This window comes from Labrus bergylta, chromosome 12 (assembly GCF_963930695.1).
Source record: "Labrus bergylta chromosome 12, fLabBer1.1, whole genome shotgun sequence".
Lineage (NCBI taxonomy): Eukaryota > Metazoa > Chordata > Actinopteri > Labriformes > Labridae > Labrus > Labrus bergylta.
The window spans coordinates 11761544-11784743 of NC_089206.1; the positions used below are offsets into that span (position 1 = coordinate 11761544).

Here is a 23200-nt window from a genome sequence, read left to right on the forward strand (position 1 = left end):
TTTGCACATAGAAGCAAATTATTGGCAACATTTTGCGTCTATGGTTTGTAATAAAATACTTAGTATGGGCCTACAAGATACATTGTTTGGCCTAACCCTATGGGCTTAACCCAATTAGGTTTTCACCAGTTAATAACTTTTAAATTTCATGCAGGCTACGTTATTTATTTCGTCTTGCCTATCTTCTCGGTTCCATATACTACTGACATAAACTTGAATATATTAGTAACAAGTGACAAGCCTAAGCCCCGCCTCCCTCTCCATGACTACAGTTTACTGTTTCCACGGTAACGACGCTGTTAACTTTATTCTCAGAGATCCCTTCGGATGTTAAATTGGTTAACTTCAGTTAATGGACATGAGCAATTAACATACCTCCCAAAACGCGAAAATATTGAATCAAGGAGAGGGTAAATTAGTCTGCTGTTTATCAATGCAACAATTCTATTCTTTAAACTATTGACTTTTACGACTGTGTCAAAACGTCAAATATAGGCTATGTAGTCGGCCTATAATGATAGGTGAGCTTGGCAAGCATAGGCTACGACAAGTGTAGCTTTGGTTATCTTCACCTACGGTTCTTTCAGTGGCTTGTTGCCGGAGATGGCCACTTCTCCCGGACTATTAAAAGCCACAGCGGTGAAGGAGATGTCAAAGTTTCCGGTCTTGCCCCCGATTGAAGGAACGCAGCAGCGGGATGAGGTCGCACAGGCCACTGCAGCAAAGGACGAGATAGCTCAAAGAATACGTGTTCAGAAGAAACTACTGCTGCACAGGAGGAGTAAAGTGCAACAACAACAACTCCATGAGATACTGTATGTTTCCAACTGAGCTATGGCAGCTTTAGCTACTGTGTCAGTCATAGCCAAATATAGAAATATAATGATTCCTGCATATAATATGGAGTAAATTATAATAGGCTGTAGACCACTGGGGCTGTCCTGCAATGTCATGTTTTTGTTGGATTATTGATTACAGGATGTCAAGAGCAATCAAAGCCTACCGACAGAGCAAAGAGGTGGAAGCAGTTTGCAGCAATTCACCAGAGCCACAGTTTCCATCTTCTGTATGGCAAATACAAATATACCTATCTCACATTTGAAATAAAAATGTACATTTAAATATAGCCATAATGCATGCATTTTAATAATTCCTTGCAGATGCTTAGTGAGGAGCGGAAGCGAAGGGTAAGATACATTTTTGTTTTTAAAACTGACCTCTTAAAAGAAGAAACACCATGTTTTAGTGTGTCATGCCTCTCTTATTTTTACTTTAATCTCATGCACAGATGAACTATATGTTTCTGAAGCGCTGCGTGGAGAGCAGCCCAGGGGTTCCAATCCAGCAGCATTGCATAGACTCCATTGTTGCCAGAGTTCCACATAAACTCCAAGAGACTCATAAGTCCAAAACACTTCTACAGGAGCTCTGCAAGGAAGTCAGTAATGACTTCCACAATGTGATCGTCAGGCACACAGGTATTGCCGTATTGTTATTTGAATGTGTATTAATGTTTGCAGATTACATGTAGATGAAAGGTGAACAATGTCTCATACCATATTCACCTCCTTCAGTGGACACAGTACTAAAGAATCCACAGAAAGAAGGACCTAACTCAGAGGCAGCTACACAAACAGAGTGAGTGTCTTATGGAGACAAATGGTTTACAAAAATATATTCGTTTGTATTTTTTTTGGATGTCCATTCGTGATGTATAATTCAAATCTTTGGCAGACTTGTTGATTTCTCCCAACCTTGGCATCAAAGTTTTACCAGTAGCCGCAAGCTTATGCAAAAAAATCTACACGTTCTTCACCCCGTGATGCAAACCATCCTTGATATTGGCTACGTGACTTTTTCTTCACTAATCCTGGTTGATCTCGCTGAATGTCGGTAAGTAAAGGCACTATGAATGCATAACACTTTGAAAATGATTGCAGAACTATAATATTGCCCGTGACAATTGAAGACTTCTTTTTGATTTGAAGTTTGTTTCTCCTGCATCAGGGCTTCAGGACCCGTAGACTGTAAGGGCCTGCAGAACAAAATGGCTGTGCAGTGTAAGAGGACAGAGGACCGTATCATGAATACTTGGTTTCCAAAAGTCATCAGTTTATTGACAAGTAAGGAAACACTGAGGAGAGTTAAAGAGGAGAACCAGGACTCCTTCTTCAGATGTGCATCAACCCTCATCTCAAATCAGGTAAGATATTGCTGACTGGAGTTTGACTTTGAGAAGAGCAAGAATAAAAAAGATTTGTTAAGATATTGTTTGTTTCCTCATTAAAAAAATAAAAGTTAATACACAATTTGTGCTGTTGTACTCTGCTTAGTTATATTTTTGGCAACCCATCTATTAGAAACACTGCAACATCTAAACCTGTACTATTTATCTGAATGTATAGCCCATCCTGATGCATATGTTTGTTCTGGTTTCTGTATTTAGTAGTTAATTCATTTTGCCATTTTTTGATAACAAAATAATGGAAACCATAGCATTCTTGATGTATGTTCCTTTTTGTAAAACATAACTTTCTGGACTTCTGCCTTCTGTAAATTCCCAGTTGAAATCGGTGCTTCACAAAAGTGTAGAGGAGTTTGTCGGTTTGTTTGATCCAAGCAATGGTCAGCGCCTGCTCATCTTTCGCATGGCCTTGACCTTCGATGATGAAAAGATGGAAATTTATCCCACCTTACAAGATCTAAAAGCTGCTGTCTTTGAGATTCTTTATGCCATTACAAATACACTGCAGGTGGGTCATATGTAAAAGTAATTTAATGTAAAAAAGACCACTTAAGGCCACCATCTTCATGTAAAATAGTATTTTGATCTATTTTTTTTTATCTTAACATTGACCCACAGAAAGTACAGACCATCCAGTCATGGCTTGTACAAGGGGCATCAATTTTTGTGGATGCAAAGGTGGCCGATCACATTCTTTCTTGGGCTAAGGTCACTGTCAAGTCCACCCTGTGCAAGAATCTAGAAGAACCTGACAAACATTTCCAGAACTATGGTGATATTTCCAGAATAAAATTATTTCCTACAATTGACCCATGATTTTACATTTATTTGTTGCTGACTTTTTCTCTTTTATTTTGCAGTTGATAACTATGACTGGTTGGTCAATGGAACTGCTAAAGCTAGGGTGGAGAAATTCGTGAAAGAGGAGCATTCTTTTGAGGAATACACTAAGGTAAGAAAAAAAGTCCAAGTCTAATTCTAGCTGAATATGTGTATCATTTGTTCTTTTATTATTGAATTGAGAATCCGTTATCAGAAAATGAATACAATATTTGTTATTTTATTTGTTTTTGTATTTTTCCATTTTTTTGCTCAGATAAAAGCATTGCCTGCACCTCGCCGAGAGCACATCGTTCCTTTTTAAGGCAATACATACAAGACGCAGCTAGTTTTTGGTTTCATATTAATAATAATTTTAAAAAATGACATAAAAAACTTTTTTTTTTGGGGCAATATGGGATTCTCAATTGAATATTATTAACAAGAAATTACAAACAGAATTTGCAGCATATGTCATGGACTTTCTGGCATTTCATCAGTTTTTCTGATGACTGTCAGTGTGTAATGTCACTTCTTTTTAAAGCAAGTGGAGGAGTTTCGTTCTCTGTCAAAGGAGATTAGCAGCCTCCCAGCCAAAGCCCACTTCACAATGGTCCATCTGGACTGTGAAGAGCTTAAGCAAGGCCTGGCCAACAAAGCCAAAAACTATGCTGAAATACTTCTGAAGAAACTCATCATCAGCCACCGAGAGCAGAATCTACAGTGAGTCACTTCCTGTAACATTCTTAAACAAAAAAAGAAACATTTTCTCTGTGTTCAAAATGCTCTATTTTTTTTCTAACAACCCATTATGTGTCCGTTCAAAGGATCTGCTCAGAATTTGAAACCATCAGCGAGAAGGCTGTGAAAATACCAGAGACTACAGAAGAGATGACTGAGCTCATTGGTTACATTCATTTAATTAAGACAAGTGGTATTGCACAACTTAATGAAAAAATAAAGGTTGGTAACCAGACTATTGGGTCTACTTTATGTATACCACAGCATACCAGATTTATGTCTGTAAACTCATATCATCAAAATTCTAACCTGATATACTACAACACTGTGTCCTGACAGGAAGCCTACTGCAGACTGACCTACCTCCTGCATGTCCACACCATTGAGCCAGAGGATCAAGAACTGAATTCAACTCTCTTCCTCTGGCCACAGAAAATCCTCCATGCCTTTGAGCTCCATGATGAGGTAATGCCTCTCTATGTTTCACAATATTATATCATAGTTGCTTGTCATGGAGGGCCTGATTCTGGACAGTTTTTTTCCCTTTTCCAGGTGCTGCAGAACGCCAAGAAGAAAGGGGAACAGGAGTTGATTGCTAGAAGAGAAAGATTGATTGTTCAGCTGGAAAAGTTGGGTCGCAGGATAGAGGAGTTCCCATTGTGCTCTGAGCTGGATATGATGCAACAGGTGAGGTCTTAATGGAATTTTCAGACACATCCATATGCATTCTTCCTAAATATAAAATAAAATATATAAATATACCACTCATGTTTCTCAGTAATATGAAGATACTTACACTGTTTTCATCACTTTTCGGGCAGTATATTAAGGATGTCAAAACAGTTCAGAAACTTCTCCAGGAGGCTGAGGAGACCATCGTCTTCATTAACAAACAGGAGGACTTTTACAAATGGGAGCAAACGTGTTACCCAGAGGTTGATGTCATCAGAGACAGCATTGAACCATATCATAAAGTGTTTGGACTTGTCCTGAAGTGGCAGCGCACAGAGAACAGGTTTTGAATTTAGCCTGACACATATTGTGCCTTAATCAAAACAATTACATGAACAATTACTAATGTTTCATTTTGCTAATAGATGGATGGACGGTTCCTTCCAGGATCTAGATGGCGAGAGCATGGAGGGTAAGGTGGATGATTTCTTAAGGGAGACCTTCAAGATGCTCAAGTTTTTCCAACAAAAACAGACTAAGACTGAGCAAGAAATGGAGAAGATGGCGGGGGCGACTAAGCGACGCGCTAGTGTGGATAGTCCTAGGAAGCAGGAAAGCCCCACAGTCTTTTTGTGCTCAACTGTTATGGAGCAAATAAAAGAATTCAAGGTAGTGTATGTTGTTTAAAATAGGTGATTTGATTATGTATTGTAGTATGATAAGTCTTGTTTTTTTTTAGCTAAACCATTCTGTGAAATGTGTTTGTGTCAACAGGAACACATCCCTGTAGTGTCAATCTTGTGTAATCCAGGCATCCGAGCTCGCCACTGGGAACAGATGTCAGAGGTAGTGGGGTTTGACCTCACTCCTGACTCTGGTACTACACTGCGCAAAATTCTTAAACAGAACCTGACTCCATACCTGGAACAGTTTGAGTCCATCAGCGCTGCTGCTAGAAAAGTGCGAACTCCTAAAAACTAGTGTTCAGTGATCTTGAAATAGCAAAAGAAAGTGCTACTTTTTGAATAACCACACCATGTGTCTCTACAGGAATTTTCCCTGGAGAAGGCTATGCAAACCATGTTGCATGTTTGGGATGGGATTTCTTTCCACCATCAGCCTTACAGAGAAACTGGAGTGTCAATTCTGACTGCCTTGGATGAGATCCAGACAATGCTAGATGACCAGATTGTGAAGACTCAGACTATGAGAGGCTCACCGTTCATCAAACCATTTGAAAACGAGATCAAGGTCAGGTTCATATTCTAGAGAACTTATTTGCTGAATTATAAATAATAAATTCACATAATGCCTATTTGCAGTCCAGACAATATTTAACTGTTTGTTCTGTCACCTCAGCAATGGGAGAAACGTCTTCTCCGAATCCAGGAAACCATAGACGAGTGGCTGAAGGTGCAGGCCCAGTGGCTCTATCTGGAGCCCATCTTCTCCTCTCAGGACATCATGCAGCAGATTCCTGAGGAGGGACGACTTTTCCAAACTGTTGACAAAAACTGGAAAGAAGTTATGAGGCATTGTGTAAAGGACGCAAAGGTGCTCTTGAAAAAGCTTTATTGTAACTAATTATTCTTTCCAAAGAGAAACTTTGAAAGATGATTTGTTCTATTAACTGGTGATTTCTAATTGTAGATTCTGGCAGCTACCTCACTGCGCGGTTTGCTAGAGAAACTGCAAGATTCCAATAACCTCATGGAAACTATCATGAAAGGATTGAATGCATATTTGGAGAAGAAGCGTCTCTTTTTTCCACGGTAAGCAAAATCTTTTTAGAGAGCTTCTTTAACCAACCCTTTTTTCAATATCACAGGTTTTGATAGCTATCACTATTGTTGTGTAGGTTTTTCTTCTTGTCCAATGATGAAATGTTGGAAATCTTGTCTGAGACAAAGGACCCACTGAGGGTGCAACCCCACCTGAAGAAGTGCTTTGAGGGCATTTCCAAACTCGACTTCCTACCCAATCTGGATATCCAGGTAAGGCGGAAACATGTTGCATAACACGGTAGTTGATAAACTTTTACGAAATACATATTATTTTACCACAGGCCATGTATAGTAGTGAGGGCGAGCGCGTACAGCTAATCCAGAACATCTCAACATCTGAAGCCAAAGGAGCGGTGGAGAAGTGGTTGGTACAGGTGGAGGATCTGATGATTCGCAGTGTCAGAGATGTAGTGGCTCGGTCCAGACTGGTAAGATCAGATCCCCTTAACTTAAATTATATAAAGTACTGTAATATGTTTTCTCTTAAAACTCTCAATTAAGGCATGTCCATGTGTCCTGTTTGTGCATGTGTGTATTTGAGGCTTATGTGTGTTATATTACACCTTTGAATTAGTCAAGAATATATTCAATTAGAAAACAAATAATAATGTTGTGTGTGAATCATGTTCTACATTAGGACTTTCTAAACTTCTTCTTTGGGTGGTAATAAATGTGAATGCGGATGTATTTACAGGCTTATGCAGAAACTGCCCGGAGCCAGTGGGTGAAGGAGTGGCCTGGCCAAGTGGTGCTATGCACTTCCCAGATTTTCTGGACCTTGGAGGTTCATGAAGCCATAAGAGCAGGGGCGGATGTATGTTTTACCCCTTTGATAAATTGACCTTTTCAAAATATTTTTTAGTTGTGATTAAACCTATTTTAAATCAACGAATCATTTACAAAAGAAGATTTTTTTTCTTCTTAATTCAGTTACTAGTGTTGGACAGTGTAATACATTTTGATAACTCAGAAGCATCTGTTCTTTATAATTTGGAGATTATGACATTCTAAAAAGATACTTAAGGTAAAATTGAAAGTTTTTTTCTTTTTTGCAGGGTTTAAAGACCTACTACCAGCAACTCCAGAATCAGTTGAAAGACATTGTAGGGCTGGTGAGAGGGAAACTGCCCAAACAAACAAGGACCACTTTGGGAGCCCTGGTTACAATTGATGTTCATGCCAGGGATGTGGTCACGGATCTCCATGAGAAAGGTGAAACACAATGCTGAGTAGACTGCAACAAGTAATACCGCAGTACAAAAATATTGACAAGAAAATATGTCAAAAATGTTTTTTCTGTTTTTTTTACAGGCATATCATGTGAAACAGACTTCCAATGGCTAGCCCAGCTTCGTTACTACTGGAACAATGACAATGTCCGTGTTCGCATAATTAACTGCGATGTTAAGTATGCCTATGAGTATCTGGGAAACTCACCACGTCTGGTCATAACTCCACTGACTGACAGATGCTACAGAACACTGGTATAATGTCTGACAAGTGGCTCACAAAGACATATTTCCTTTATTAATAATGATGAAGCAGCTATTTAAAAACTGAACTCCCTGTGTTTTAGATCGGGGCTTTCTACCTACATTTGGGTGGTGCACCTGAGGGTCCAGCTGGAACAGGAAAGACCGAAACCACAAAAGATCTCGCCAAAGCTCTTGCTGTGCAGTGTGTGGTCTTCAACTGTTCTGATGGACTTGATTACCTCGCTATGGGCAAAGTAACATGAGCAGATCATTTTGGATTCATAAAATGAATTAAATGCCATAATAATTCTTGCAAATATAAGATTTAATCATTCACTTTGCTGCAATATCTCACAGTTTTTTAAAGGTCTAGCGTCATCTGGTGCGTGGGCATGCTTTGATGAGTTCAACCGCATTGAGCTAGAGGTGCTGTCTGTAGTGGCCCAGCAGGTTCTGTGCATCCAAAGGGCCGTCGAGCTGAAACTGGAGTATTTCGACTTTGAAGGGACAAAGCTCAAACTCAATCCAAACTGCTTTGTGTCCATCACAATGAACCCTGGCTATGCAGGACGTTCAGAACTCCCGGACAATCTCAAGGTCTCCAATCATTTGAATAATGTTTGATCAGTCTTTGTGGGTCTGCTCTTTCAGATACAAAAAATATTGGCTGTTACTTCTTCTGCATAATGGATGATGTTAACCACTTTATTTGATCCAAATTCCTTGATTCATCCCAGTTTGCGTGCCAGCTTCATTATATTCATTGTGATGCAATGATCCAGTACAATGTAGCATGTCATAATGTAGCATGAAGTGTGTGACTGACAAACAGCGGCAGGGACACCTGATCTTAAGTTTCTTTTGTTTCTCTGCACAGGTGTTATTCCGAACAGTGGCCATGATGGTCCCAAACTATGCCCTAATCGCAGAGATCTCTCTGTATTCTTACGGCTTCCTCAATGCCAAACCACTGTCAGTAAAGATTGTGATGACCTACAGGCTCTGCTCGGAGCAGCTGTCCTCCCAATTCCATTACGATTATGGCATGAGGGCTGTCAAAGCTGTTCTTGTGGCTGCAGGAAATCTCAAGCTCAAGTTTCCTGATGAGAACGAGGACATACTGGTATTAGTGCTGAAATCCAGTTATTCCAGACGTATGACTGTTTTCCCGACAAGTGAAACATTTTTGACCCCTTCTCTTTCTTCAAAATGTTTTAATATTCAGCTCCTGAGGTCAATAAAGGACGTCAATGAGCCCAAGTTTCTGTCCCACGATATTCCACTGTTCAATGGCATCACAAGTGATTTGTTCCCGGGCATCTCTCTCCCTGAGGCCGACTATCAGGTCAGAGATTTTGTCACCCTGTTTCATTCTTTAGTCTTTAATCTAACAATGGCTATGTTATGTTGTTATCAATATTGTAAACTGCTTTTGAAATCAGTGGGTTTCTTTCATTTCCTTTGCAGCTGTTTCTGGAAGCTTCAGAGGAGTGCTGTAGGAATCACAACATTCAGCCAACACAGGTTTTCTTAGAGAAGATGATCCAGACGTATGAGATGATGATAGTCAGACATGGGTATGTTGTATTTCAATTTAGTGGTTTGTATGTTTGCAGTTTGCATCACATTTAACGCTCATGTACCTTGGCTTTAAGGGAATACATCAGAAGCATAATACTGTATGAGAGTATTTTTCTCTTTACCAGGTTTATGCTTGTGGGAGAACCTTTTGCTGGAAAGACCAAAGTGCTTCATGTTCTAGCTGACGCACTGACTCTCATGAATGAAAGAAGGTACGGCGAGGAGGAAAAGATCATCTACAGGACATTGAACCCAAAGTCCATCACCATGGGACAGCTCTTTGGACAGTTCGACCTAGTTTCCCATGAGGTAGACCTTTGCTGTATACCCTCTTAAATTTTGTATTACAGATTAAATAGAAATATTTTATCGCAGCAGGAGGCCCTTCCAATCGTTTTACTCTTTCCCCCCTATTATTAGTGGACAGATGGGATTGTGGCCAACACATTTCGTGAGTTTGCGTCTGCTGACACACCAGATCGTAAGTGGGTGGTGTTTGATGGCCCTATTGATACACTGTGGATTGAGAGCATGAACACTGTGCTGGATGACAACAAAAAGGTACACCCCACACAGTAAAAACCTTTCACTTTTTCTATTCAAGTTTTTTTTCAAATGTACTTCAGGTAGATTTTCCTTTTCCTCCACAGTTGTGCCTGATGAGTGGTGAGATCATCCAGATGTCCAATCAGATGAGTCTAATTTTTGAAGCCATGGATCTATCACAGGCCTCTGTGAGTTTGATGTTTGAAGTTGAATTAATCATTAAGCTTTTGCAAGTTAATTTAATCAATGGTGTACTTTTTATCTCCATCTGTGCTTGTCAAGATGCACACATTTTTATTAGCCAGTGGAAGGAACCTCTCTAATTGCATGATTGACAGGATTTACTTTTGTTTGTTTGGTTATTTCCTACCACTGCAGCCTGCCACAGTCAGCAGATGTGGTATGATTTACATGGAGCCGTCTCAGTTGGGCTGGGAGCCCTTAGTAATCTCCTGGTTGAACACTCTTCCTGATGCTCTTCAGAGTCCTGACAACCGCTCCCTGCTGCTGGAGCTCTTCCACTGGCTGCTGCCGCCTGCTCTCACGATGCTGCGTAAACACTGCAGAGTAAGTGACCCCAGGCCCCAGAAAAACCTGAATGCATATATCTGTGGAAGTTTTAAACATTAAAGTTTATTGGTAAATAAAATACAGAATTTTTGACAAACTGATGTATGGTTTTGTTTACAGGTGGTTGTTTCCACTAACAACAGTAACACTGTGGTGTCCTTGTGTCGACTCTTTGAGATGCTTCTCACAAACCCTGTACAGAAAGGTCCAGGGGATAAAAATATTTGCACCTGGATCATGGTAAAAGGACCGTTTTTTCTTTGTTGTTGTTTTTTTGTATTAACATTAACCATTTTTATTATAACCTTGCTTTGAAAATCCACATCCACACTCCAAGACAATACTCTTTGCATTTCATTAAATAATATTTTTGTTCAACACCTTCTCTACCTTTGTAACTACAGGCAGGTTTTGCCTTCGCCCTGGTCTGGTCTGTGGGTGGCAGCTGCGATGCAGACAGCAGAGAAAGGTTTAGTGAATTCTTCAGGAGGATTGTGTCAGGAAAGGAAGAAGAACATCCTTTCCCTGCCACTGTGGGGAAATGGGAGTGTCCAATGGACGAGAAAGGCCTGGTGTATGACTATTTCTATGAGGTAATTACATCACTCAGAGGTTTTTCAGTTGTGTGTCAATCAGGTTGAATAAGGTTGTAATCTCTGAACAGTTCAAAGGAAAGGGTCGCTGGATTCACTGGAATGATGGCATCAAGAATGTCAACCTGGGGGACAAAACCACCAAAGTGCAGGAGATCATTGTTCCCACCATAGATACAGTTCGTTACACCTACCTCATGGATCTTTGCATCAGCTATGGAGTGTAAGTATTCTATGGGGGCATGGTGGAACTCATATACAAATGCTCAAAGTGCATTATCACATGACATCATTGTTTCTACCTCTACTATATACTATATTTATTTCTATATAATATTTCTCATTTCATTTCACATTTCTTTCACTTTGAATAGAGTTTGGCAAATGTTTCCTCCCTTTCTCTCAATAGACCTCTGCTGTTTGTTGGTCCTACTGGCACAGGAAAGTCAGTATATGTGAAAGAGAAGCTGATGAACAATTTGGACAAAGACCGCTATCTACCTTTCTTCATCAATTTTTCAGCTCGGACTAGCGCCAACCAAACTCAGGTTCGCATTAAGAAAGTCTAGATGACGGAACGTTCACCCAGAAAAAAATATTTGGCTTGCTAGGAATACATTACTAGATGCAATTGTCTAACAAGTAAGTGGCTGTTCTATATCTGATATTTTGTAGAACATCATCATGTCCAGGTTAGATAAGAGAAGGAAGGGGGTGTATGGCCCCCCCATGGGAAAGAAGTGTGTCATCTTTGTAGATGACATGAACATGCCTGCGCTGGAACAGTTTGGAGCTCAGCCACCAGTGGAACTACTTCGACAGTATATGGACCATGGAAACTGGTTAGAACCATCCACTATTTGATGGATTTTTTAAAATTATATATATTAATTTAATTCAAGAAGCGTAAGCATTGTTCAGCACACAGTCCTTATCTGTTTTGCTCTGGCAGGTATGACCTGAAGGATACCTCCAGGATCAGTCTTGTTGACCTACAGTTCATTGCAGCTATGGGTCCCCCTGGTGGTGGAAGGAATGCTGTGACATCCCGTTTTCTTCGGCACTTCAACATCTTTAGCATTAACGCATTCAGTGATGACACCATGGTTCGCATCTTCTCCAGCATTGTAGCCTTTTACCTGAAAAACAATGAATTCCCACCAGAATATTTTACCATTGGCAGCCAAATAGTGACAGCAACAATGGAAGTGAGTTCCATGAAAAACACAGAGATATCATAATTACAATCTGGATTGATAGATTTGTTTTAAATTTGTTAAAGACTCTTCTGAATCATATTTTGTCTTCCACAATGTTTTTTTGCTTGTGTCCTTTTTAAAAACAATGTTCCAAAGGTGTACAAGAAAGCCATGGAGAATCTGTTGCCAACTCCAGCTAAGTCTCACTACACCTTCAACTTGCGGGACTTCTCACGCGTTATCCAGGGCTGCTTGCTGCTTAAGAAGGGTTCTCTGGAGAACAAGCACACGATGATACGCTTGTTTGTCCATGAGGTGTTCCGCGTCTACTATGATCGCCTGGTGGATGACAAAGATCGAGCATGGCTCTACCAGCTGATGAACGGCATCCTCAAAGAACACTTCAAAGAGAACTTTGACCAGGTGTTTAAACACCTGAAACAAGACGGTAAAGTAAGTTAAGATACATTTAGATTTTCTGTAGCATCATGTGCCTAAAAATGATTCTACTTTTCTAAAATATAAGTATGTTTTCTAAAGGTAAATATATAAGTATGTATATTAAACAAATAGAATAAGCTATATGTTCTCCCTTCATATGTTTTTCAGCTGGTTGAAGAAGACATGCGGAATCTTCTGTTTGGCGACTACATGAACCCTGACCTGGAGGATGATGAGCGTTTGTACGCTGAGGTGCCATCAATGGACAGCTTTTCAAATGTAGTGCAGTCTTGTCTCGAGGAATACAACCAAATGCACAAGAATCACATGAACCTTGTCATCTTTCGGTAATCATTTTTGATATTATTGAGCCTCCTGAAAATATTGATCTTAAGGTATTTATTATGAAGGTACAACTATTATTTAAAAATGACTGGACGATTGACTGTACATCCAACCAAATAACATAAACCTGAATACAAAAAGTAAATAAAGTCATGCTTTTGTAACTATTTCTGTCTATAAAACCTGCATCACGCAGGTATGTCCTTGAGCATCTGTCTCGGATCAGCCGTGTGTTGAAGCAGCCGGGAGGTAATGCCTTACTAGTGGGAGTGGGAGGCAGCGGACGCCAGTCAATCACCCGTCTGGCGACATCCATGGCCCACATGACCATGTTCCAACCAGAGATCTCTAAGAGCTACGGCATCATTGAGTGGAGAGATGACCTGAAGGTCAGATTTGTGGCAACCGGCAGACCGCTTTGCCCTATTTTAATTCCTGCTTATGATACATATGCATTTAAAACAGTTGTGTAAGACTTTGGCAACATTCTACCTTTTCTTATATTTAAGATGCTGCTGAAAAATGCTGGGGTGAAAGGTCAGAAAACCGTGTTCCTGCTAACTGATGCTCAAATCAAAGATGAGGCTTTTCTAGAGGATGTGGACAGTGTGCTGAACACAGGGGAGGTTCCCAATCTGTTTGCAATAGACGAGAAGCAGGAGATCATGGAGGTATTTGTTTAGCCCCATAGAACAGTATATATCTTTTGTAAATCAATATTCATTTATTTTTACTGTCTTTTTCCTGATGTTTCTGTCTGCAGACAGTACGTCCTATTGCCCAGGCTGGTAATAAGAACTTGGAGTTGAGTCCTTTGACTCTGTTTGCCTTCTTTGTGGCGCGTTGTAGAGAGAACCTGCATATTGTTGTGGCCTTCAGTCCTATTGGAGATGCCTTTCGAAATCGCCTCCGCCAGTTCCCATCCCTTATCAATTGCTGTACCATTGACTGGTTCCAGGTGAGTTACTGACATTAGGAATCCATTTGCCTTTTTTTTTTTTTTTTTTGTAGTAATAGCAGTAGTAAAATGTATTGCCAAAGAAATGACCGAGAAAACTGTCAACCAATTTGTGTCAACTAATCAGAGTTCAAATTTTAAAAAAAAAACATAATGAGAGGAAAAGATAGGTTAGCTAATAGACACTAGTATCGAGGGAGCTAGCAGTAATATCAACACCATCTCTTTTTGCTGCCCTGACAGCCATGGCCAGAGGAGGCTCTTGAGCGGGTAGCCAACTCCTTCCTGGAGTCACTGGAGATGAGTGAAAATGAAAGGACGGAAGTGGTACCCATCTGCAAGACATTCCATACCTCTGCCAAAAATCTCTCTCATCGGTATGACTAGGGTTTATTTATGACTTGGACATTCAAAAGGTTAAGGATTTTTACAAGCCCTTAATTTCACTGATGTTTTATTGCAGATTCCTCTCTGAGCTGGGTCGCCATAATTACGTGACACCCACATCTTACCTGGAACTGATTGCAGCTTTCCGGCTGCTTCTCACTCAAAAAAGAGATACAGTCATGAAAGCAAAACAGAGGTATACCAACGGTCTGGATAAACTAGCCTTTGCTGAATCTCAGGTATCTGCAGCATAATTTGTATTTATTTATTTGACCTGATTTTTTTTTTTGTCCATTTATTACAAAATGTTCGGTATAAAATTCTACATCTTCTTTTTATTGACGTTCGTCTGCAGGTTGGTGAGATGAAGAAGGAGCTTGTAGACCTACAGCCCAAACTGGAACAGGCAAAAATAGACAACACCAAAATGATGAAGGTGAAAGAATGACTTCATTTGCAGCACTATTAACTGAGAGTATACAAAGAAATTGAAAACTGACTAAATGTGATGACTTTAAGGTGATTGAGGTGGAGTCTGTAGAGGTGGAGGCTAAAAGTAAAGTTGTACGTGTTGATGAGGAAGCAGCAACTATAAAAGCCAATGCGGCTCAGGCTCTGAAGAATGAGTGTGAGAGTGACCTGGCCGAGGCCATCCCTGCCCTGGAGGCTGCTCTCTCTGCCCTGGACACTTTGAAGGTGAGAAATCCTTCAGGTGCTCCATCGTGATAACTTAATCTACTCAGACTATCACAGTTTATACAGTTCAGTAAATTGAGCTGCCTGTTTCCTTTCAGCCCTCTGATGTGACAATTGTAAAGTCGATGAAAAATCCCCCCTCAGGGGTGAAGCTGGTCATGTCAGCTGTGTGTGTGATGAAGGACATAAAGCCGGATAAGATAGCTGACCCAGCTGGGACTGGAAAAAAGGTTAGACTGCATAAAATCATATCTTAAAAGGAAATCAAAATTTTTTGCTGCTTATTTGTGGCCACTTAAAACATTATTAAACCTCACCTTACTAAAAACATTTCACATTTTTTTGCCAGGTTTTGGACTACTGGGGTCCGAGCAAGAAGCTACTGGGTGACATGAACTTTTTACGAGATCTTAGAGTATATGACAAGGACAACATTCCTGTGAGTGTCTAGAAACTAAGTTCTACATGTATTATTTCGTACTTTGCTTGTATTCAGCAACTCTTCCATTTTTTTTTTGCTGCAGGTCCATGTGATGCAAAAGATCCGTAGTGAGTACATGACTAATCCTGAATTTGAGCCCAGTATAGTGGCAAAGGCCTCCTCTGCAGCAGAAGGCCTTTGCAAGTGGATCAAAGCAATGGAGGTGTATGACAGAGTGGCAAAGGTGCAGTGATTTTGGCTTTGAATGGATTTGTTTTTCTCTTGACAGAACATGCTTACATGCTTCCACTTGTTCTTTGATTGCAACCCTTGTCTTTGGCTTTAGGTTGTGGCTCCTAAGAAGGCAAACCTTGCAGAGGCGCAGGAGTCGCTAGCTGCTACCATGGCCCTACTGGACCAGAAGAGAGGTGAACTAAAGGAGGTCGAGGACCGTTTGGCTGCCCTTCAGAAAACCTTTGAGGAGAAGACAGAGGAGAAGGCCCAGCTGGAGTTCCAGGTGGATTTGTGTGCCAGGAAGTTGGAGAGGGCAGAGAAACTTATTGGTGGTCTGGGCGGAGAGAAGACCAGGTCAAAATGAAGCACATATACATTCTATTAATTGTTCTGAAAATAGAACTATTACTAACTTAATTAATTTTTCTTCTGTAGATGGTCCAAGGCAGCGGATGATCTGCAGAGCACATATGACAACCTGACTGGAGACGTTCTCATTTCCGCTGGGGTCATCGCTTACCTGGGGGCCTTCACTGCTGGCTTCAGACAGGACTGCACCAAGTCATGGACTAAACTCTGCCAAGTAACAGTCCTCCAGTTCTCTTTGAAGACTTTTTCAGTGACTTAATTTGAATTCAGACATATTTAATTAGTTAATATTTTTATTTTACCCTCCCTTAATATCTCTAGTCCAAGAAAATCCCATCATCAGATGACTTCTCCCTCAGTATGACCCTGGGAGATCCTATTAAGATAAGGGCCTGGAAAATTGCAGGCCTTCCCAGTGACTCTTTCTCTATCGATAACGGTGTCATTGTCAGTAATTCACGAAGATGGTGAGTCTGTGTTGTATGAATGTTTTGATGTTAAATCTCTTAATTCTTACAACAGAAAAATACACAGGGGTTTACAACTGAACCAAAGATTTGTCTCATCATCAATGTTTGTGTTATTGAAGGCCCTTAATGATTGACCCTCAGGGTCAGGCCAACAAGTGGGTGAAGAATTCAGAGAAAGACAACAACCTGAGTGTGATCAAGCTGACAGATGGGGACTACATGAGAACGCTGGAAAACTGCATTCAGTTTGGAACACCTTTGCTCCTGGAAAATGTAGGGGAGGAGCTGGACCCATCGCTGGAACCATTGCTGCTCAAACAAATCTTCAAACAAGGTGCTTTGAGTCTCTTGAGGCTGTTGGGGCAATTCAGATTGTGATTCTGAAAAAGGATTGTGAAAATTCTAAGTTATTGTTTGATTCACCTAGGCGGTGTGGATTGCATCAGGCTTGGGGAGAGTGTTATTGAATACTCCTGTGAATTCCGTTTCTACATCACCACTAAGCTGAGGAACCCACACTACCTACCAGAACTGGCTACTAAGGTATCTCTGCTTAACTTCATGATTACCCCAGAGGGCCTGGAGGACCAGCTACTTGGGATTGTGGTCGCCAAGGAGAGGTAGCACCCTAAAAAATGTCATGTAGTTATCCTGTTAAAATACTTATTTTCTTTTTTTTTTTAAGAATATCTCTGCTCCCCATTTTCCCTACAGGCCAGAGCTGGAAGAGGAGAGAAATGCACTAATCCTGCAGTCAGCTGCTAATAAGAGACAGCTAAAGGAAATTGAGGACAAGATCCTGGAGACACTGCAGTCGTCTGAGGGAAATATCCTGGAGGATGAAAGTGCCATTGAAATTCTGGACTCTGCTAAAATTATGTCCAATGAGATTACCAAGAAACAGCAGGTGTGGACAATGCAAACATAACTATTTTGTGTTCTCTAGAGAAAACCAAACCTGTATTGAATATGAGGAGTCTGACATTTGGTGATATAACCTCTTTCTGTTATATGTTTTACAGATTGCAGAGAAGACAGAGATCAAGATAGCAGAGTCTAGAGAAGGTTATAGAGCCATAGCCAAGCACTCCTCCATCCTGTTCTTTAGCATTGCTGATCTCACCAACATAGACCCCATGTACCAGTACTCTCTCAGCTGGTTTGTCAACCTCTACATTAACTCCATTCAAGACAGGTGAGTGATGCACATGAAGGGAACACTGCTGTGTCCCTAAGATGGTAAACATTTAGTCAAATTTGCTGGGACTTCATGACTTAACCAGAACTTCAAAAACCATTATTCTCAATCTGTATAACATTATCACACTTTATTTAACCATTGGACAAATAGGAGGATTATTGAAGACAACTTGGTTATAGGTTTATGCTTTAATCATGAAGTTTTGACACTTTCTTTTATGTTTTATCTATTAATCATCAGTAACAAGTCCAAGATCCTTGAGCGGCGGCTTCGATACCTGATTGATCATTTCACCTATAACCTCTACTGTAACGTCTGTCGCTCTCTTTTTGAGCGGGACAAACTTCTCTTTTCATTCCTCCTCTGCAGCAATCTTCTGTTGTAAGTTTTGAAGCTGGGGATTTGATGAATCAGTCACATTATTAGAATTTGAGCTTTAAACCACATAGTGCAAACTTGTTTTTTTTTCTACCTAGAGCAAAAAAGGAGATTGAATACTCTGACTTAATGTTTCTACTGACTGGAGGAGTTGGTCTGCAGAACACTATTCCCAACCCAGACCCCAGCTGGCTACAGGACAAGAGCTGGGATGAGATTTGTAGAGCCAGTGATCTGCCTAGCTTACAAGGAATAAAGTAAAAAAGCATCACCAATGACAAACTCAACCAACCAAAAAATCCTTTTTGTGTAATGGAGGGAACCTAACTCTTTTTTATTCCACAGAGAGGCTTTCATCAAAAGCCCAGAAGACTTCAAGCCCATTTATGACAGCAAAGAGCCATGCAACACTCCTCTGCCCACTCCCTGGTGTGAAGAACTTAATGAGCTGCAAAAGATGATCATTGTTCGATGTCTCAGGCAGGACAAGATAGTGCCAGCTGTGACTCAATACGTGACCGGCAAACTGGGCAAGAAATTTGTCCAGCCCCCTCCCTTTGACCTGAGTAAAAGCTACTTGGACTCAAACTACACCATCCCTCTTGTGTTTGTGCTGTCCCCGGGAGCGGATCCCATGGCTAGTAAGTCCTAAAGTGACAATGATTGACAGTCAAAGATGCAACCCCCTGAAAGTAATCAGAGATTACAATATCCCCCTACAGGCTTATTGAAGTTTGCCAATTACAAAAACATGGATGGTGCCAAGTTCCAGTCCATCTCTCTGGGGCAGGGCCAGGGACCCATTGCTGCCAAAATGATATCCACCGCCATGCAGGACGGGACGTGGGTGTGTTTGCAGAACTGTCACCTGGCTGTTTCCTGGATGTCCACCCTGGAGAAAATCTGTGAGGATTTCAGTCCAGCAACATGCCACCCTGACTTTCGACTTTGGCTCACAAGCTACCCTTCAGCCAAAGTAAAGTTGAATGCATATTATTACTTTACCAACTTTAAACAATAATAAGGAGCTTTGATATGATTATAATCTTTCCCAACATCAGTTTCCAGTGACCATCCTGCAGAATGGGGTGAAAATGACTAATGAACCTCCTACTGGACTCCGCCTCAATCTCTTGCAGTCTTACTTGTCAGATCCTGTTTCTGACCAAAACTTCTTCAATAACTGCCCCGAAAAAGAGCTGGTGAGTTGACGGGAAGCTCAATTACACGTTGTGTGCATTAGAAATTGCATTTGATGATCAAGTTGGTCTTTTGTATTAAGTCATTGTGTTTCATTTTTTCTGTATTCTCCTCATCTCATTAGATTTGGGAGAAGCTACTGTATGGCCTGTGCTTCTTCCATGCTCTTGTTCAGGAAAGAAAGAAGTTTGGTCCACTGGGCTGGAATATTCCCTATGGTTTTAATGAATCTGACCTACGTATAAGCATCCGACAGCTACAGGTATTCATTCATTCATTCTCTGAGACCAAGTTGTTACAATCCCAGGAATCTAAACTGCATTGTGCATTTTTCCCTCTTTAGCTATTTGTGAATGAATATGATGAGGTTCCCTTTGAGGCTATATCTTACCTGACTGGAGAGTGTAACTATGGCGGCCGCGTGACAGACGACTGGGACAGGCGGCTCCTGTTGACCATTTTAGCAGATTTCTACAACAAGGACATCATTAAGACACCTCGCTACCCCTTCTCACCTAGCGGTGAATACCACGCCCCACCCAAATCCAACTATGAGGACTACATTGAATTCATCAAGGTAAAGCCACCTGAGATATCAAAAATAAACAGCAAAATACATTTTGTTTATCTTTTTATGTAACATAGTGACTTACAAACTGAGAAGTATTAACTTTATTTTGTTGCAGGAACTTCCATTCAGCCAGCATCCAGAGGTTTTCGGGATGCATGAAAATGTAGACATTTCTAAAGATCTGCAGCAGACAAAGCTGTTGTTTGATTCCCTGCTGCTTACCCAGGGTGGAGGAGCTAAGGGAGGTGGTAACTCTGGGAGCGACAACACACTGTACGACATAGCAAATGACATACTTACCAAGGTAAAAGCTTTCCACATCCCTTTTACATTCAGTCATTTTTAGCTGTGTGGTAGTGAGGTTTGGGGAAGGCAATGACGGTTAGTTCACTATGGTCAAGACAGAAATAGCCCAACAAGTAACAGATGGATTTCCATTTATTTAGTAAATGTTAGCAGGCTGGGGCGCTGGTTTAGCTCAGTTGGTAGTGCAGGCGCCCCATGTACGAGTAAGAGTCCTCAATGCACTGGTTGCTGGATTTTTCCCTGTTCCTGATGCTATTTGGTTCATGTCCTCCACCCACTCTTTCTCCCAGATCTGTCTCTCCATTGCAGTCCAAGCTAATAAAGGCAGAAAAATAATAATAATAATAATAATAATCTCTGCAGGGGGAAGCAGGCTTCCATGCTAATTAAACATGGGAACATGGCATACATTATACTTCTTACAACTGTTAGTTTATTATATACCATTTTCATTGCTAACCTGTTAGCATGCTGTAAGCATTTAGATAAAAACACTTGTGTGCCCAAATGCAGCCCCGCAGAGCCTATTGCTACAGACTCTTAGTCTTCTCATGTAAACACAAATGATGATTATCTGTTGTGAGATAATTTAAATGTTTTAAAACTTTTAAAGTTGAGTTCAACTTTTTAGTGGAAGATACAGATGGCACAAGTGCAGGAGTAAACTTCTGTTCAATATCCTCCTACTAAGTGTTTCCCTTTTTATGGTTATTTGCTGCATGCACTCCATTGTATATTTTTTAACCAACTGACATATATTTCAACAGCTTCCCACTAACTTTGACACAGAATCAGCTCTGTTGAAGTTCCCAGTGCTCTATGAAGAGAGCATGAACACTGTACTGGTCCAAGAGATGGAGCGCTACAACACGTATGAACTAACAACCCAGTGCAGAACTTTGAGACGCACAGTTCACCATCAACTATGTCTTTACTGCTGTTCTTTTTTTTTTCTTCTCACAGGCTATGTAGTACCATCCGTGTGAGTCTACAGAATCTGTTGAAGGCCATCAAGGGCTTGGTGGTGATGGATGCAGAGCTGGAGGCAGTTGCAGGCAGTCTGATTGTGGGCAAAGTCCCAGAGAAATGGGCCAAGCGCTCTTACCCCAGCCTCAAGCCTTTAGGCAGCTACATTACAGACTTTCTCTCAAGGCTTAAGTTTCTGCAGGTGAGACTGCATAGGAAAGATTCAATCAAGGAAAACTGGAGAAACAACTTTGATTATATGGAAACTCTGTGTTTGTCTAGCAACTTATAATAACACTTTTACTTTGTGTGTCTACAGGATTGGTATGAAGCAAATAAACCGAACGTGTTCTGGCTGTCTGGCTTCTTCTTCACCCAGGCATTTCTGACTGGCGCTATGCAGAACTACGCCCGAAAATACCACATCCCAATTGACCTGCTAGGCTTTGAGTATGAGGTTAAAAGAAACACTTTGAATCCCTGTATCTTCTCTCCAAATATACTCTCATAGCCCGCCGAGTATACTTATCTTCAGATTTGTTATTGACTTACACTTACAGGTTCTTGCTATTGATGAGTCAGACACATCACCAGAGGACGGGGTTTATGTAAATGGAATGTTTCTTGATGGAGCTCGGTGGGACAAAGAAAGGTAGCGGTTCTTACCTGGGTTATTTAAAGGCAAATCATTGACATAGTGGAGATAAAGAATATTTTATAAACATTATTTTTTCCCTGCCTATCTTTAGTGGAGTTCTGGCTGAGCAGCATCCCAAAGTCCTGTTTGACGTAATGCCAATCATCTGGATAAAACCGAGTAAGTAACATCGCAGCCTTTTATCAAATGTTTGACTAATTAAATGCAAGTATTTCACGTTTTTGTGTGTCTGTTTCATCAACTTTTAATCCATTCCTCGTGTTATTTCCTCTTTCTTATCCTGTCTCACTGCTACTTAATTTCTTTGTCTCTATGCTTCTTTCTCTCCCCTGCAGCTCAAAAGAGCACCAGTCAGCAGAAGCTGTTTGTCTGCCCTCTCTACAAGACGAGTGAGAGGAAAGGAACACTCTCTACCACAGGCCACTCTACAAATTTTGTCATTTCCATGACGTTGCCCACTAGCAGGCCCCCTCAGCACTGGATCAAGCGTGGCGTTGCCATGCTCTGCCAGCTCGACGACTGAGTTCAGACAATAAATCTTAAGCATGTTGCCGTGTCAGATTAAAAAACTTCATCAAAATGTCCTGCTCATTTACAATATGAAATAAAACTTCAAATCAGTTGGGCACAAATCAGTGTATGGTCAACTACCGGTATAGTTCTTCAACATAAAAGTGTACTCTGCATTAGTTTTATGACATACCAAACCTGAGAAGCATTTTGCATGCAGCCTTTTATTAAATCCCTGCACACAACTTCTATGTTAATTCCCCATTTGGGCCTGTAGTACATAATCTTCCTGGTGTACTGCAGCTCTTATGCATTAACTAGTTTTGCTCACACTTTTCAGGTCTTCCTAGTTCACAAGGATCATTTCATCGCCTTTTGCTTTCCACTTAGAGCTTGGATGTTCCTTTTTTCCTCCCACTGATTGTGCCTCCATGCTCTGATAAACTATAATGAAATGGGAAATAAACAGGTGAATGTTAGTAATTATGCTGTGTTGGCTTGGGCTGTGGTGGTGGGGCCCACAGTGATATATTTTCCCAGGGCCCCAGGTTTCCCGGTGACACCCCAGCTTGTATCATTAGCTGTTTTTTTCTTTATGCAAAAGATCATGCTTATCTCTCCTACACTAAAAAAATAATTCAAAATATCTTTTAGAGAAATTAACTGTAAAGAAATTAAAAGAACACTATACCCTCATGGAATTTCACAATAAATTAACTAAATAGTGTTTTGTGAAAGAGCAATGTCAGCATCAGAAGGTAGGACAATAAATCAATAAATAGTGAATAAATGTGGCCTAGTACTTTAATTAAATTAAAAGATATTCCAAAAAGTTATGTTTTACTTTTTAAAACTGGCTTTTGT

General features: G+C 40.6%; 1 protein-coding gene across 1 annotated transcript; it reads left to right on the forward strand.

Annotated features, from left to right (window-relative positions):
* Positions 1-603: 603 nt before the first annotated feature.
* dnah12 (dynein, axonemal, heavy chain 12) lies at positions 604-23191 on the forward strand. The gene is made up of 73 exons (XM_065961717.1): positions 604-815; positions 979-1066; positions 1161-1187; positions 1289-1478; positions 1575-1638; positions 1735-1893; positions 2008-2203; positions 2565-2753; positions 2864-3017; positions 3106-3197; positions 3609-3787; positions 3892-4027; positions 4145-4270; positions 4358-4492; positions 4627-4820; positions 4903-5146; positions 5252-5437; positions 5528-5728; positions 5837-6031; positions 6128-6249; positions 6336-6471; positions 6543-6689; positions 6956-7075; positions 7317-7473; positions 7573-7745; positions 7838-7990; positions 8094-8333; positions 8614-8859; positions 8962-9081; positions 9204-9313; positions 9443-9626; positions 9738-9878; positions 9968-10051; positions 10242-10430; positions 10554-10673; positions 10838-11026; positions 11098-11249; positions 11436-11574; positions 11702-11868; positions 11979-12234; positions 12382-12678; positions 12835-13013; positions 13208-13400; positions 13521-13682; positions 13775-13969; positions 14213-14346; positions 14433-14595; positions 14712-14792; positions 14876-15052; positions 15151-15282; positions 15402-15491; positions 15577-15717; positions 15820-16061; positions 16143-16290; positions 16398-16543; positions 16666-16880; positions 16974-17166; positions 17261-17453; positions 17569-17741; positions 17988-18128; positions 18224-18382; positions 18471-18766; positions 18848-19101; positions 19187-19327; positions 19450-19587; positions 19669-19902; positions 20012-20200; positions 20970-21073; positions 21166-21370; positions 21488-21625; positions 21729-21820; positions 21918-21985; positions 22162-23191. The coding sequence occupies exons 1-73, from the start codon at positions 604-606 to the stop codon at positions 22347-22349; spliced, it is 11913 nt and encodes a 3970-aa protein (XP_065817789.1). The 3' UTR covers positions 22350-23191.
* Positions 23192-23200: the final 9 nt, after the last annotated feature.